The sequence below is a fragment of the Anguilla rostrata genome, chromosome 12, assembly GCF_018555375.3.
Source record: "Anguilla rostrata isolate EN2019 chromosome 12, ASM1855537v3, whole genome shotgun sequence".
In the NCBI taxonomy this organism is placed as follows: domain Eukaryota; kingdom Metazoa; phylum Chordata; class Actinopteri; order Anguilliformes; family Anguillidae; genus Anguilla; species Anguilla rostrata.
The window spans coordinates 22,234,801-22,250,565 of record NC_057944.1 but is presented as its reverse complement, the minus strand read 5'-3'; the positions used below and the strand labels follow the sequence as shown (position 1 = coordinate 22,250,565).

At 37.0% G+C, this 15,765-nt stretch overlaps 2 protein-coding genes across 2 annotated transcripts; one reads left to right on the top strand and one right to left on the bottom strand.

Annotated features, from left to right (window-relative positions):
• The first annotated feature begins 5,643 nt into the window (after positions 1-5,643).
• On the top strand, positions 5,644-7,171 carry LOC135236995 (trace amine-associated receptor 13c-like). Its single transcript, XM_064303688.1, has one exon. It carries the CDS (start codon positions 5,752-5,754, stop codon positions 6,742-6,744), a length of 993 nt encoding a protein of 330 aa, XP_064159758.1. The 5' UTR covers positions 5,644-5,751; the 3' UTR covers positions 6,745-7,171.
• A 5,042-nt stretch (positions 7,172-12,213) lies between these two features.
• On the bottom strand, positions 12,214-15,638 carry LOC135235842 (trace amine-associated receptor 13c-like). Its single transcript, XM_064301730.1, has one exon. The coding sequence runs from the start codon at positions 13,252-13,254 to the stop codon at positions 12,265-12,267; it is 990 nt and encodes a 329-aa protein (XP_064157800.1). The 5' UTR covers positions 13,255-15,638; the 3' UTR covers positions 12,214-12,264.
• Between the last annotated feature and the right edge of the window lie 127 nt (positions 15,639-15,765).

Below are 15,765 nucleotides of genomic sequence, written 5' to 3'. Positions count from 1 at the left end.
TATGAAATGCTAATTGCTAATTTTTGAAGATTCTTTAAAGTTGCTTTGGCAGTAGTTAGACAGTTATTTTATGATATTTGAACATAGTTAGCAAAGTAGGTCAGAACATGAAGTTATTTTGCAAAAGATTAGCCCAAAACATGATACATGGTATAAAGGACCTCAAAACAAACCATTATTATGCGTAATGTATTGTAGGGATGTGAGATTCCCAATGGCTGAAAAACCCACTTGTATACTGGTATATACTAGAGCCCGACTGATATATCGGTTTGGCCGATATATCAGCCATTATTTGACTTTTTTGACGACATCGGGATCGGCAGTTATGCAGCCGATGTGTCCCGATTTTTTAATAAGTATAATAAACAAAAAAAAACATAGATTATTTATCTGTACTTGTCTGTTCGAACGTTGTAATTGCTATTTACTAGAATTATCCAGTAGAGGCTAGCAAGCCTTTATGAAGTGGCAGTGAGCACACATTTCCACAGAACATCGCTGTATTCTCAAATAAATAACCTGCCAAAATAAAATGGTGATTGAATGCATCACACATTTGTTTTTTTATCTGAGATAATGATATTAGCTACTACATGATGCTGTGTCAATAGCCAACGCGTTATTGCAAGCGAGTGTGTCATTAGTCACACGTCATCATAGCAAGCTAACAAGACAGTAAAAACACCGATAAAAAAAAAACACTTCTAACGTGGATCATTTTAATCCATGTTATCTAGCTTAGTCGTGATAACATGAGAGAAGGATTGCTGTCGGAGAAGTGAATCAACCAACAGTTAGCGCGGGTAACCTGCACGAAAGCGCATTGTAGTTTTTTTCATGTATTTCATCCAGTCAATTTAATTACGTTACACTTGATTCACTCATTAGCTCCGCTAGATAATGTCTTACTCTTTAAGATCATGTAGTAGAAATAAAATAAGAAAATACAATTCATTTAACTTACTGAGAATATATAATAAGAAATAATGAGGCTGTCAATAGCTAATGCGTTATTGCGAGCGAGTGTGTCATCTAGTCACGCGTCAGAGCGCATTGTAGTTATTTTCACCACCGAATTCTAATGGACAGGGAAGCTCGCTAGATAAAGTATTACTCTTTGAGATCATGTAGTAGGAATAAAATAATAAAATATAATTAATTTACTGAGAATAGATACTAAGAAATAATAATAACAAATTAATAACAGCAACAACAATAATAATAATATTCATAAAAATACATGTTTGAAACTGGAAAACTGATTTTTTTTTTTAATTAATTTTTTTATAGATGTCTGGAAAAGAAAGGAGTAAAAGCAAGGTGTGGAGTTATTTTGATTTCACACACTTAAGGATGGTGTTAATATATATATTTAATTTAATATCATTTTTTACATTTTATCTAAAAAGTTCTTTGTGTGTTTATTTTTATTTGTTTGCTTATAAGTTAAATGTTCTTAAATATATAAACTTTAATAAAATATACGTTTTTCAAATTGATTTGAAAATGTTGCACTTTTTGACAAAGTATCGGTCAAAACATCGGTAATCGGTGGGCTAGGACTCTCCAAAATCGGGATTGGCATCGGACCGAAAAATCTGGCATCGCTCGGGCTCTAGTATATACCCTCTGGTATACTCATTCTGATTAATGATAGCATTAAAAAGTGAATCTGTGTGCATGGTACACTGTAACCCCTCACTGGTGCTCACATACATAATTTGGTAACATTCACGTTATGATGTGCGCTTGAACTTGTATAAACCGTCTGTGTTATCTCTGATTATGTCTCTGATTAACTCAGTATTTATTAGCTCTGTGCCTGGCAGAAAAGGTAAATCAACACATTCTATTACACAGTGGTGCAGGCAAATATAATCTATCGACAATGCATTTCATCCATTACGGACAACATGAACACTAACATGCAAATGCACACCTATGCATGACATAAATATTCACTTAACTCTTCACTGAATTCTTACTTCTTTATTTAATCACATATGATTGATATCTAGTTTCATTGTTTTTGTTGGACTGTCTATTGGGGTCCATTGTATCAGGTTAAAATACAGTGGATATCAAGAACAGCCATCACATCTCAGTGAAACTATCTGTAGGACTCTGGGAAAGTGGAACCATACCTTCATCTAATTTTGGGTGAAGTGCCCCTTCAAGCTCCATTATCCGTTACCTCTCGTGTGACTTCATGAAAAAATGTAACATTGGACTGTGTGTACTTTGGCTTTCATTGTATCCAACTCAACTGACATATTGAAGTAAAATTGTACCTGCAAAATGATGCAAAAACACAGGGCCAAGTTATTTGAAATAATTTAGGAAACATTGGGTAGCAGCATTCTTAGAAAAACAGCATGTTTAATTAATGTTAGCTAAGAGAGCCAATATTGTTGTAACTTGGCCTAATTTTGATATCATTACTTTTAATGGCAGGCCTGGATTTTTTAAGTCTTAATGACTTATAGGGCTTTGTATGAGAGAGTAACTTGGCATTTTTGTACGTTGAAAACACATTTTTGTCAGATTTCTTCTACAATGTAAAAGAATAAAATATCTTATTTCTGAATAGAATTTTCTAAACAAAACTTTTTTATTCATGCATTTCATTCAAGATGTGCTTCTCATACACCCAAAGCACTGGATGCAGGCAATTGTTCAAAGATATTGTATAGTCATTAAATAAATAAAAAATTGCGCCAAAACATCTGAAATTATTCAGCAACATTATTCCCACTATGATTGTCATTTGACATTTTTTTTGGCATATTTTAAAATCAAAGTGTTCTTAATGGGGTGTTGTAGACACGACAGACGTACTAATGGTTTGTTTGTCAGTTGAGAATATGGCTTGCTAACGTGCCATTTGCAAGTGACTTTAGCAACAGTAGCCTAGTAAAAAAAGTAGGTAAACAGTGGAAATGCCACAGTGGTCAACTTAATATATCAATAAATATGCCGTCATGAAATGCATATGGCTCCCCGTTTGTGACTTTTGCTAAATACGTGCATTGAACATTGTGATATAATAAGGATGTCGATATTACATAAGGGAATAAAGTTATAAACACTTACTTTTCCATGAATGGCTTTGCAATAAGATGTTCTTTAATGGCATCATTTGCTCATGCTTTTAAAAAAAGTAGCCCAGCAAGCACAAGCCCAAATATAAATGGAATGTAGATGTCTAAAGGGGTGGAAATGTTGGTTGAAGAAAGAAAAAAGCAAGCATTGTGCAGACGTGTGAAGTTGTTTGGGGTCAGAAGGTACAGAAATTAATGTGTTTAAATGCTGAGAGTTTATGGTCATTGTGGTTATTTCTGTAGGAAACCTTGAAAAGTGCCAAACTCTGGGTGCTGTGTAGGTATCAGAAAAAACCTGGGTCAAGTACAAATATGTATTTGTATTTTAAAATGTAGTTAAATACATATTTGAAGTATTTTCAAATACATTTACACATGAAATTTTTTTTTTGTATTTCATTTATTAAAATTATTTAGATGAAAAACCAAATAGTATTTCAAAAATACATTCCTTTAAATAAATACTTTCCTGGGAAACCAAATACTTTTTCAAATAGTCTTTAGTGCCTTTTAAAAATACATTAAAATGCAAATACTATTTCAAAATATTTGAAGTATTTCTGAGAAAACAGAAATGACTGAGCCAGCAACAATGTAGGCTTCATACTAATACTTCATGGTTCATCCCAGAGTTCTTTGTACAATCTTTGTGAGTGGCCCTCAATGAGATGTCAGCGAGTTATAATACTGAGGGAAATTCATGGGAACTACTAGGGGCTAGGGGTTGAATCTGAATTATGGGCAAGTGTAGCTGGCAATTTTAAACACTCATGAACCGCCACAAACATACAGTAGCCTAAATGCCTATACGTGTCTTTGAATGGGGGAATGGCAAACTCAGACTTCTTGATAAGATACTTTCCAGTTTATTTATACCCATGCTATCCTTTTAAAGTTAGTGGCCTTTTACTGTATTTCCTCTTTTTTCTGTTGTTAGTGTTCAGTAGTCATATGTACAATTCCATATTTTACATTTTGTAAGGTTAGACACTGATAAAATAGAATTAACAATGGAATCAGTACAACTGGACTGGGGCCGTCAGCAGTCACTTTACACATCAAAATACTTTCCTCTAATTACACTAAATTCTCAACTTTAAGAGCTGATAGGTCTTTGCATATCCAGCTGTTCAAGTCTTTGAACAGCTTGGTACAATTGCGCATGTTGCACCATTGGCCTTTTTCTAATAATTCCATTAAATTAAACACTTTGTATCTGAAAATTGAGTATTTAAAATGTTTTTTAGGACATATTTGAAAGTAATTGCAAATTCTCCTTAAATGTATTTTCAAATAAATTTTGTAATTTAAATACTCAGTATTTTTAAATGCTGAATTTAAAATAATTTCTAAATAAGTATTTAAAAGTAATTAAAAAGTAATTAAAATACTTTAAATATTTTCCCCAGCTCTGATAGGTATGGTGCATGTCACCCTGCCAAGGAATAATTTGGCGGGATGGCATACCTGCCATCCAAATCTGATGAAAAACACATTTGCAAAGTACAAAAAGGACCAAGTTACTTGAAAGTAGGTATCAGTACAGATGCAGCAGAAGAAGGAAAAAACACAAAATCCCCTGAATTTGGGGCTTTATTGTGTGGATGTGTGAAGCTGTTTGTGAACCCTGAAAAGTTCCAAACTCTCTGTGCTGTATAGGTATGGGGCATGCCACCCCACAAAGCTGTAACTTAGGGGGATGGCATACCTGCCATCCCAGTAGTAGTAGGCTAAATATTTTCTGAATAAATGAGAAAAATCAAAAAACTATTACATAGTTTGTTCAGGACCATGAACCCGACATGTACAAATAATTTGATAACTCGACTTGCCAGTCAAAAACTGGGCGTCTGGCAACCCTAGCTGTATAGCTAGAGGTAACTTTACTTACAGTAACAGGTCCCACAGAAACAAGCCAACTCCCTGTCGCTTTTCATCTGCTTGGCGAACTTCAGCTGATACCATAGAGGAAAAGCAATTACAAGATTAACTCTAGTTCTTGAACAAGCCCTGTCGGCTTGTCTTTTTGCTTTGCAGCAGTCAGCTAGTTAGCAACAAACACTCCGAAATCTGATTGCAGACCACAGGCTCAGTATCTACACCCAGAAATGTCCCAAACACATTTCAGAATAACAAATCCAGCTAAAGGTGCACAAACTTGGCAAAAGCGTGTAAAGACAGAGATTGCCAGTGCATCACAGATATGCCATAGCATAGTTCATTTATAATATTTTCAGGGTAAAAATCCTGTACAGTATTCCTTTAAACTTTCATTAACTTCAGGCTGTTACTATCGTACTTTTGGAGTCAGCAAGGGTATATTGAAAGTCCTTTCCTCTTTTGATGTCCACTCTTATTGATTGCATAATTGAACTTTCCCATTTGTGCTTTCTGTCCCCTAACACAACTTGCTGTACAACAAATATAATTTAATCTGATGGGGATTCATTAACTGCCCAAGAGGGAAACAAACGAATCGTACAAATATGACTAGCTAACACTAAATGATTCAAATTAATCTGCAGGAGCAGCAAGTTATGTTATGGTACACCTTTCACGCCAGCTCACTTGAGGATCATTTTTTGAATACTTGCATTATGTATACTGGTGAGACATTGTTCAGTGGAACTAATACTTTTTTTCATTCATGAATCTCACAGAAGTACATCAAGAGGAGTCTTGTGTCCATTCAAACTTTTCCTGTTTAAGAACTTCACTAACAGCAGCTGATGTGCTGCTGTATGTGTCTGTAGCAGTAGTTGTGACACTGACAGTGTGTGGAAACCTGCTTGTGATCATCTCCATCTGTCACTTTAAGCAGCTTCAGACACCAACTAATTTACTACTCCTTTCCCTGGCCATGGCGGACTTTCTTGTTGGGGTAACTGTGATGCCCCTCTACTTTACTATGGTAATATATCCACAGAGGTGCTTTGATACATTGTATTGCACAATATTCTATCTAACAGCATTGTGCCTTACTTTTGTCTCAATTTATAATGTAGCTTTAATTGCAGTGGACCGATTTTTTACTATCTGCAATCCTTTTCAGTACTCCATGAAAATGACTTTGAATGTAACTTTGAGGATTATATGCATAGTGTGGTTGTCTTCATTAATCTACAATATGATGGTTCTTTATTTCAGTGGAACTATTTCTGACTTGAAGGAAAATATTACTTGTGTTGAGTGTGCTCTTCAGTTAAATGAAATATTGGCCATTATTGACTGTCTAATTATATTTATTCTGCCATGTTTAACCATTATAATCATGTACCTGAAAATTTTTTCTATTGTTAAAACCCAGGCAAATAAAATTCGGTGTGTCCAAAAGTGCACAAATAATGCTACTGTGACATCAGAAAGAAAAGCAGGGAAAGCACTAGGAGTTCTAGTAGCAGTGTTCCTTCTGTGCTTAATACCCACCTATATATGTGCTTTCCTTGCAGCATATATTGGTAACACATCTGTGCGTATTGCAGCTTCAAATCTGTCAACTCTAGTTTTTCTGAATTCTGCAATAAATCCTATCATTTATGCTCTGTTCTATCCATGGTTTCAGAGGTGTGTTAAGATCATTTTAACATATAGGATATTCCGTGAAGGATCTTCAGATCTAAATGTGCTTGCAACTAAATAATTTCCTGTACAATAGAATGTGATGTAATAAAATTGTTCCAGTTGTTTTTTTTTTTTTGGATATCCACATTTTTCTATTGTGGTTTACACACCACATTAGTGGACATCATGTGGAACATGAAATGTGTTATTGAACAAATGTTTTGTTTTTTCTACCACTAAAGTACTAAACCAGTGATCTTCATTCCTGCCCCTGGCTGGTCGCAGGGTCTGATTTTTGTTTTTTGCCTTAATTCAACCAGTTCAGACCCAAGAAACCATGTAAGGTGAGTTAATTGTGTAATCAACTGCTTTAATGGATCAATTAAGGGCCAAATAATAACAAAATCCAGCAGGCTCTGGCCTGACAGGACCAGGAATGATGATCACTGTTTCCAAAAAGGTCCGTTTTTATGCTTGAAAGCCCAATCTTCCTATTACTTGTTTTAATGTCTGTGTTTTTCTGTCTTGTCATTTTTGTATTTTCTTCTTATTTAAAAAAAAAAAAAAAATATATATATATATATATATATATATATATATATAGATATATATATATATATATATATATATTCATGTATGCTGCTCTGGATCAAATCCTGCTTGAAAAATATGGTGTCAAACTCTTTTCATGGATAAATAAATATTAATATTATTATGTTCCGGCTGCCACATGATGTCCATTCAGTATTCTTCCATTTCAGATGTTCAGATGTCTTGTGAAATGCTTAATCAACATCTCCTACTGTGGCAACAAATTTGGCAGTAGTTAGACAGTCCATCCATCCATTAACTGTACCTGCTTATTCTTGGTCAGGGTCAGCCCAGAACACGACACATGTATAAAGCACCGCAAATGAAACAGGTCTCCAATTTTTATGATTACGTGTAAGGGGGGTTGAGTTCCCCTATTTCTGAAATGGCACTTGTATCTCTGCTGTTATACTCACTCTCTCTTATTCCATGTGTAGTACAATCAAAATGCATAATAACATACAAGTGTAAGGTACTAAAGGGACATGAGTTTCCTTATGTGTGAAATAGATCTTTGCCGGTGTCCTTAATTAAAAAAAAAAGAAATTGTATTGTTGTCTTCCTCATTTTATGTGTAGTACGATCAAAATTCTTAACATATTCATAAATCATTTAGACTATACTTTTATCATCCCGAACCTTCCCATCAGTGTCTACAGTGAGATCAACATAAAAAAGTTTCCAAAATTAAAAACATTCACTTAAGTATGTTATATAAAGGGGCTATAAATTAACACCAGACCAATAAATAAGAATTCTCTATTTTCATCTTTCCTTAAAGCTATAAAAATTTGTCACACTTCTCCTGTGCCCTGCTCCTGCTATTTGAAGTGTGCTTTTACACACGCACTGTCTTTCTCCCCTTGCTCATCAATTACACACAGAATGCACAGCTTTGGTGGTTTGTGTGAGCAGGGACCACACACAATTTGGTTACATTTCACACAGTTTTCATGCAGTCTATTCAGTTTTCTATGCAGGTATTTTTATATGCAAAATTTGTTAGCACGTGCCAAGATTGCTGAACTCAGACATTAAGTGCTACTGCAACCAAAGCATAAGTTAAAAATAGAAATGCTTTGTTTTAGTTTCATTAGTAGATCATACACGACAACTATGCCGAATACGGAGTTCCACAGCGCCACCATTGTCGCTCTGGTCGTTCATTTAACAAGCACCTCCTCCCTGCAGTCTCATCTGCAACTACACCCCCCACCCATGACATAATGGACAATGTTGTCTATCTGGGCATAAATGAAAATATTCTTTCACCACTCGAAAAATCGTATTTCATCATAGCAACAAGATAAACCCGACAATAGCCTGAAGATATTCCAATCCATCAGTGAAAACGCTGCTCACTGAATAACAAAATAAAAAAGACAAAGTTTTCAAAAATGATACAATGTCATTCTACAGTCAATATCTGGGACTAAATATTGAATAAATATACAACCTTACCATTGATTCTGTCAGGACCACTGTCATCAAAGTAGACTTTATTGACAATAAAGGCAATACAGTTATGTTTGGCGGTATGGCTCTGTTCTGGAGCTCTCCCGCCAACTACGCAGCCCGCGTGGATAAGGCCGGGAGGCCAGCAGCCAAACCCCCCTAGAGGGGTACACACAGAACAAATCCAGCAGCAAAGCAAATTCTTAACACATAGGGATGGAGCAATGCAATTTCTTAACACATAGGAATGGAGAAATGCAAATTCTTGACGCATGGGGATGGAGCTGGGGTGGTTGAGGGGATTTAAGAAGCAACGTGCAGCGCTTGCATGCAGGAGGAGCAGCCGAATGAGTAGAGGGAGGCTGTTTAAGTAGACCGCCCTGTTAGTGAATGTACTGTGATAGGCGAACATCACGCAGCTGAGCCATCAGCTGATTCAGCTGGAGCGCTTAACTCTCGTGGCCTGCCAGAACTACGCGATGCTCCATTTTTACGTGTAGAGATGTCCCTTTTGAGACTCAGTGGTTGTATATTGTCTTGGACAATCCGTTTCTGAAATATATGCACATTCATGACGCTGTGGGTGAAAAACAGGCCCCGGCCTGGGCCAGAAGCACCGGGGTCGATCTCCTCACACTGTTGAATACTTATTCAAAATTACGCACAATCCACAGAGTCTGATGCAACTGGATTTATTGTAGGTGAATCAAAGATTACATACAAGAACCCTGGCTGATCTGCACAGACCAATACAAACAATAATCGTTCATAACACAAAGACAAGCCATCCAATCATTCCCCAAACACTCTGAAATCCCCGGGGCTTTCCATTTCCTTTTATTCACTTTTGACAGCTCCTCCTGTTGTGGAGCCTAAATTTGGTACTTCCCACCTGTTCGCTTTGGTTTCTTAGGTTCTGTCCTTGACACCATTATCTCCCAACTTTCAGACACCATTATTTCCAAGCCCCCTTCCTTTCTTTAATTAAAAAATAAGAATTCCCTTCTCTTATCTAAGTCTTCCTCCCCTTCTTGGCGCAAGACCAAAACACCTCATTTAACTCCTGCTGGATTTTATCATTCACAACACGTTTGTATGAAAGGCCTAGTTTGCATGCCAGAGACTGTGCTTACATTATATATGGACTTTTACAGCGTGTGTTTTACATTTAGTGCAAACCTCTACAGTTTATTAATGCTTTGACCAAGATCTGGCCATTGTTAGTTATACATATACTTCTTCTGTTAATAATATAACCCATCATGGTGGTGATGGCTTGTGATCTTAAATGCACTCCCTTCCCACAACGCCTGGGTAGCTTCCAAAATAGCTGTGTGTAATACCACATGTGTTGTTTACGGCGTTGTCACCCTTTTTAGTACAGTCTGGCTTGATTGACATTTCATTTATTCAGTAGGTGAGAGTATAAACTTTCATTTAAGCCATTTTACAAGTTTCTGTGGTGTCCACATCTGGAGTTATAAAGCTTTAAATATGGTACCCCATAAATGGGCAAGGATTGGCCAGATTTGGCATGTGCGCTTAAATGGGGGTTAAATGGGGGTTAAATAAAAACTGAGAATGTGCACTTTAACCAAATGTGAATTGCTTGATTACAAATATAAAAGTGTTGAGCACAGAGTGAAAAAAATATGCCTTTGTCCCAAACATTATGGCACTCGCATTGTATGTGTGTGTGTGCATGTGTGCAATATGGCACAAGAGGCTGTGCTGTATTGTGAATATAGTCGCATCTAAAAGATGTTGTTGGGTACGATGTGAAGCCAAGACTATATTCACAATATGGCACAGCCTCAAATGCCTTATTGCTTTTATAAAATGGTGGTAATGTCATCAAAGTTATAGCTGAATAAAAAAAAAAAAAGAAAACAAGATTACTGGGTGGTTGCCAGGCAACATAATGGAAATATTAACACAAGTTAGCTAGTGTTCACTCTTTATCACGGTGTGTTTCAGTGGTACAGTGATTAGAGTATCTAACTAACTTACTAAAGCTGTTAAATGTGTGGACAGCTTTCTGCATAATGTTAAAGGCATACTATGCAGTATTTCTTAGTCTGTGTTTGCAATCAACAAAGTCTTCTCCTCTGTTATCAACCCCACCCATTCATGCCAAGTTACCCGACCTAATGTAGATAGGTGGATAGAGGTAATATTAGTACTGTGGAATTAGCAACCAGGAGTGACAGTAAGAAGGCAGATTCAATTATAACTTAATTAAATTATTTTGGGTGTAATAGTGGTTTTATTGTCGGTACTTTCCATTTGAAAATTTCAGACCCTCGCGAAAACTCCTTACTGTCCCCAGCTTCACACTGCCAGTAATATTACATACAGGTCCAACAGAAAACAAGCCAACTCTGCGTTGCTTTTAATCCTCTTCAGCTGACGCCACTGAGGAGCAATTCCAAAGTTAACTCTAGTTCTGGAACTTTCTTATAACACAGGGCTGCCCAACCCTGTTCCTGGAGATCTATAGGTGTAGATTTTCATTCACCCTGTAGGTTTCTATTTCAACCATAATTTGACACACCTGATTGCACTAATTAGCAGCTCAACAAGTTCTATAACTGCTGAATGAGGTGTGTTTTGTTAGGGCTGGAGTGAAAACCTACAGAGTGGTAAATGTCCAGGAACAGGTTTGGGCAGCTCTGGCATAAGGTATATTAATCTGGATGTTGTCATTCACATAAGTGGCACAAACAACACTCCATAAGTTTCAGAAGTAACGTTTTGATATCATCCATGGACAGCTGCATTAACTGTGTGTTTCTATGTGTTTTTTATCATTAAAAGTAGGCCTAATGTTAAAACCGTCCATATTACTGTCATGGTTTTTTGGACATTGGACTCATGGCCCTATAGTACCTTTCACGTAATTACAAAAATTGGAGACCTGTTTGATTTGTGGCGGTTTGTACATGTGCCATGTTTTAGGCTGATATTTCCAATGGTAACTTCTCTTTAGTTTACTTTTCTTACTAAAGAGAAGTAGAAATTTCATACAATGTCTGCCTAACTACTGCCAAATTTGTTTGCCTACCAACTTTAAAGAATCTTCAAAACTTGTACATTGCTGTGAACAAATGAATGAAAGTTCATATGTTAATGACTGACTAGGAGATGCTGTTTAAACATTTACCAAAACATCTGAAGTGGTAGAATATTACATTTATTGGACATTATATGGCCACTGGAAAATATAAAAATTTATTTATTTATTTATTTATTTATTTATTTATTTATGAGGTCAGCACCTCATGTTTCAAGCAAGATCTGATCCAGAGCAACATACATGAATACACATACACTAAAGAATAAAAATAAAGAACTAAAAGGAAAAGATAATAGAAATATTAGACTTTCAGGGCTATTTGAAAATCTGTGATTTTTTCTTAGTTGAGTGGAAGAATTAATCAACATGTGTTCAATAACAGACATGTGGTGTGTAAACCATAAAACAAAAATGAGAATATTCAAATAAAAAGTAACAATTTTATTACATCACATTCTAATGCACAGGAAATTACGTTTATTTCGTTGCAAGCACATTCAGATCTGAAGATCCTGCACGGAATATCCTATATGTTAAAATGAGTTTAACACATCTCTGAAACCATTGATAGAACAGAGCATAAATGATAGGATTTAATGCAGAATTCAGAAAAAATACAGTTGACAGATTTGAAGCTGCAATATGTATTGCTTTGTTACTAATATATGCTGCAAGGAAAGCACATATGTAGAAGGGTACTAAGCAGATAAGGAACACTGCTACTAGAACCCCTAGTGCTTTTGCTGCTTTTCTTTCTGATGTTACAGTAGCATTATTTACTTTTGTGCACTTTTGGGCACACCGGATTTTATTTGCATGATTTTTAGCGATAAAAAAAATTTTCAGGTACATGATTATAATTGTTAAGCATGGCACAATAAATACGATTAGACAGTCAACAATGGCCAATATTTCATTAAAGTGAACAGCACACTCAACACATGTAATATTTTCCTTCAGGTCTGGAATATTTCCATTGAAATAAAGAAGGACCATATTGTAGATTAATGAAGACAACCACACTATGGATATTATCCTCAAAGTTACATTCAAAGTCATTTTCATGGAGTACTGAAAAGGATTGCAGATAGCAACATATCGGTCTATTGCAATTAAAGTTACATTATAAATTGAGACAAAAGTAAGGTAAAAGGCTACTACATGAAATATTGTGCAGTATACTGTAGTAAAGCACCTTTGTGGAGCTATCAACATAGTAAAGTAGAGGGGCATCACAATTACTCCAACAAGAAAGTCCGCCATGGCCAGGGACAGTAGGAAGAAATGAGTTGGTGTCTGAAGCTGTTTGAAGTGACAGATGGAGATGATCACAAGCAGGTTTCCACACACTGTCAGTGTCTCAACCACTGCTACAGACACATACAGCAGCACATCAACTGCTGTTGTTGAAGTCCTTAAACAGGGAAAGACACAGGTCTCCTCTTGATGTACTCCTGAGAGATTCATGAATGAAAAAAATGATTACAGTTTCACTGAAAATCTAATGTCCCATCATTATACATAATGCAAGCATTCAAAAAATGATCCTCAAGTGAGCTTGCATGAAAGATGTAGATAATGCAACTTGCACACCTTGCAGAGTACTCTGAATAATTTAGTGTTAACTCATCATATTTATATGATTTTTTAGCCTCTAGGAGCTGTTAATGAATCCCCATCAGACTAAAACCCCTGAGGTCTGCCTCATCGCCGGCGACAAAAAAGGGGGGCTATGTTATTCAATGTTTAATAACAGAAACGCAGAAACTTATTTTAAATTGCGCTGTGAAGCTAAGCTCTGTGGCCTGCAGTTCTCGCTGCTGCGTCTCGCGTATTGCGATCTCTGCCACGCCCCCGGGTCACTTGGATGGTGGATGGATGATGGCTATATTTGCTTGCAAGGAGACCGATTCCATGTCACTATGGGATAATCCACAACGAGGTGGTCTGCTATCAAAATCCACGACGAGGTGGTCTGCTATCGAAAAATAACGACTGAAGCAGAGGTGAAGTACCCCCTAACTCAAAACAGGGCTCAACATTAATTTCTTTTCCCTACCTTGCCCGGTCGAGCAAGTGGACTCAAAGCCCATTACCATGAAATGAATTTCTCCTGTCCTGAATTACGGTGGCTCTGAAGTGCAAAACAGAAAAACAAAAAGAAAATGCAAAAACAAAAACTTTCGGCCCTGAGGTGCAGATGCAACATACAAAAACAAAGACGTGCAGCCCTGAAGTGCAAAACGCAAATACAAAAAGAAAATGCAAAAACAAAACTTTCAGCCCTGGAGTGCAAATGCAACATACAAAAACAAAAAGGAACGACCCTGTGGTGCAAAACACAAACATACAAAAACTAGCAGCCCTGAGGTGCAGATGCAACATGCAAAAACAAAAACTAGTAGCCCCAAAGTGCACTGTTGCACTTTGGGGCTACTAGTTTTTGTTTTTGTATGTTGAATCTGCACCTCAGGGCTGCTTGTTGTTGTATGTTTCTGTTTTGCACTTCGGGGCTACTAGTTTTTGTTTTTGTATGTTACATCTGCACCTCAGGGCTGCTAGTTTTTGTATGTTTGTGTTTTGCACCTCAGGGCTGCTCCTTTTTGTTTTTGCATTTTCTTTTTGTATTTGTGTTTTGCACTTCAGGGGTGCATGTTTTTGTTTTTGTATGTTGCATCTGCACCTCAGGATCACTCCTTTTTGTGTTTGTATGTTGCATCTGCACCTCAGGACCGAATGTTTTTGTTTTTGCGTTTTCTTTTTGTTTTTGTGTTTTGCACTTGAGAGCCACCGTACCCTCCCTACCTACAGGACATGATTCAACCCTACACTCCAGCTTGATCACTCCGCTCTGCTGCAGCGGGGTGATTTGGACTCCCTGCCTTCTGCATGAATGGTTCTCATTAGTCCCGACCATGGAGCTTCTCCACCCTTGCTCCCCAGTGCTGGAGCAAACTCCCCATACCTCTACCCACTCAGTCCTGCCCATTTTCTACCATGGTCTGAAGATGCATCTCTTCAGACTGTACCTGTAATAACTATCACTACTCTACAGAGGACTCCCAATCTAGGATCACTCTTACAACTTGTATCCTTCTATCTTGTTCCTCTACCACTTTCATGTTAGACTTGTATCTCCATCCAGCACTTATATTGCACTTGTATTGTTATTATAATGTTGTAGCTTGTCATCATGCAGAGGTGGGTAACCCGGCTTCAAAGAGTAAAAAGACTGACCATGTATTTGCTCCACCACCATGCACTAAACCAGCTGACTCTAATTAGCATAACTCTTCAGCATGATAGGAGACCTAATTATTGTAATCAGCTGGCTTAGTGCATGTTGGTGGAGCAAATACATGGTCAGTCTTTTTACTCTTTGAAGCCGGGTTACCCACCTCTGTCATCATGCCTCATATTTTGACTTACCATAACTTCCTGACCTTACCTAGAACTTAGAGCGAAAAACTGAAATCATGTTAATCTGCTTAAAATCAAAAGAAAGTAGCCAAACTAGTTATGTAGTTAGCTGAACATAAAACAAAGTTTGTTTTCCCTTAAATAGAGAATCAGAACAATTATGGCTACAACGACAGAATCCACATTCTTGTTACTCTCCGTTCGCAAACGGGGCTATGTTGTCATCAGAGATGTATCTGACTTGTCGCCGGACTGTCAATATTCCAATGGGAGCATCAGAATACTCACAAATGAGCGGAACAACACATCAAATATATCCATGACCACAGCAAGTAAGCGTAACAGTTACTATGGTTTACTCCCGCAATTATCTGACTCCAAATGAAATTAGAATTTAAAATTTGGTTTTAACCATACGTGGATCTTGGAGTGGTTACACTCGACTCTATCTTGTGCCATCATTCCTCAATATATCTAGTGTCACTGCTTCACTCCCCCCTCTTGAATCCTTCTCCAACCTTCCCACTGACTCTGCATCCTCCGCTCTGTCTTCCTCGC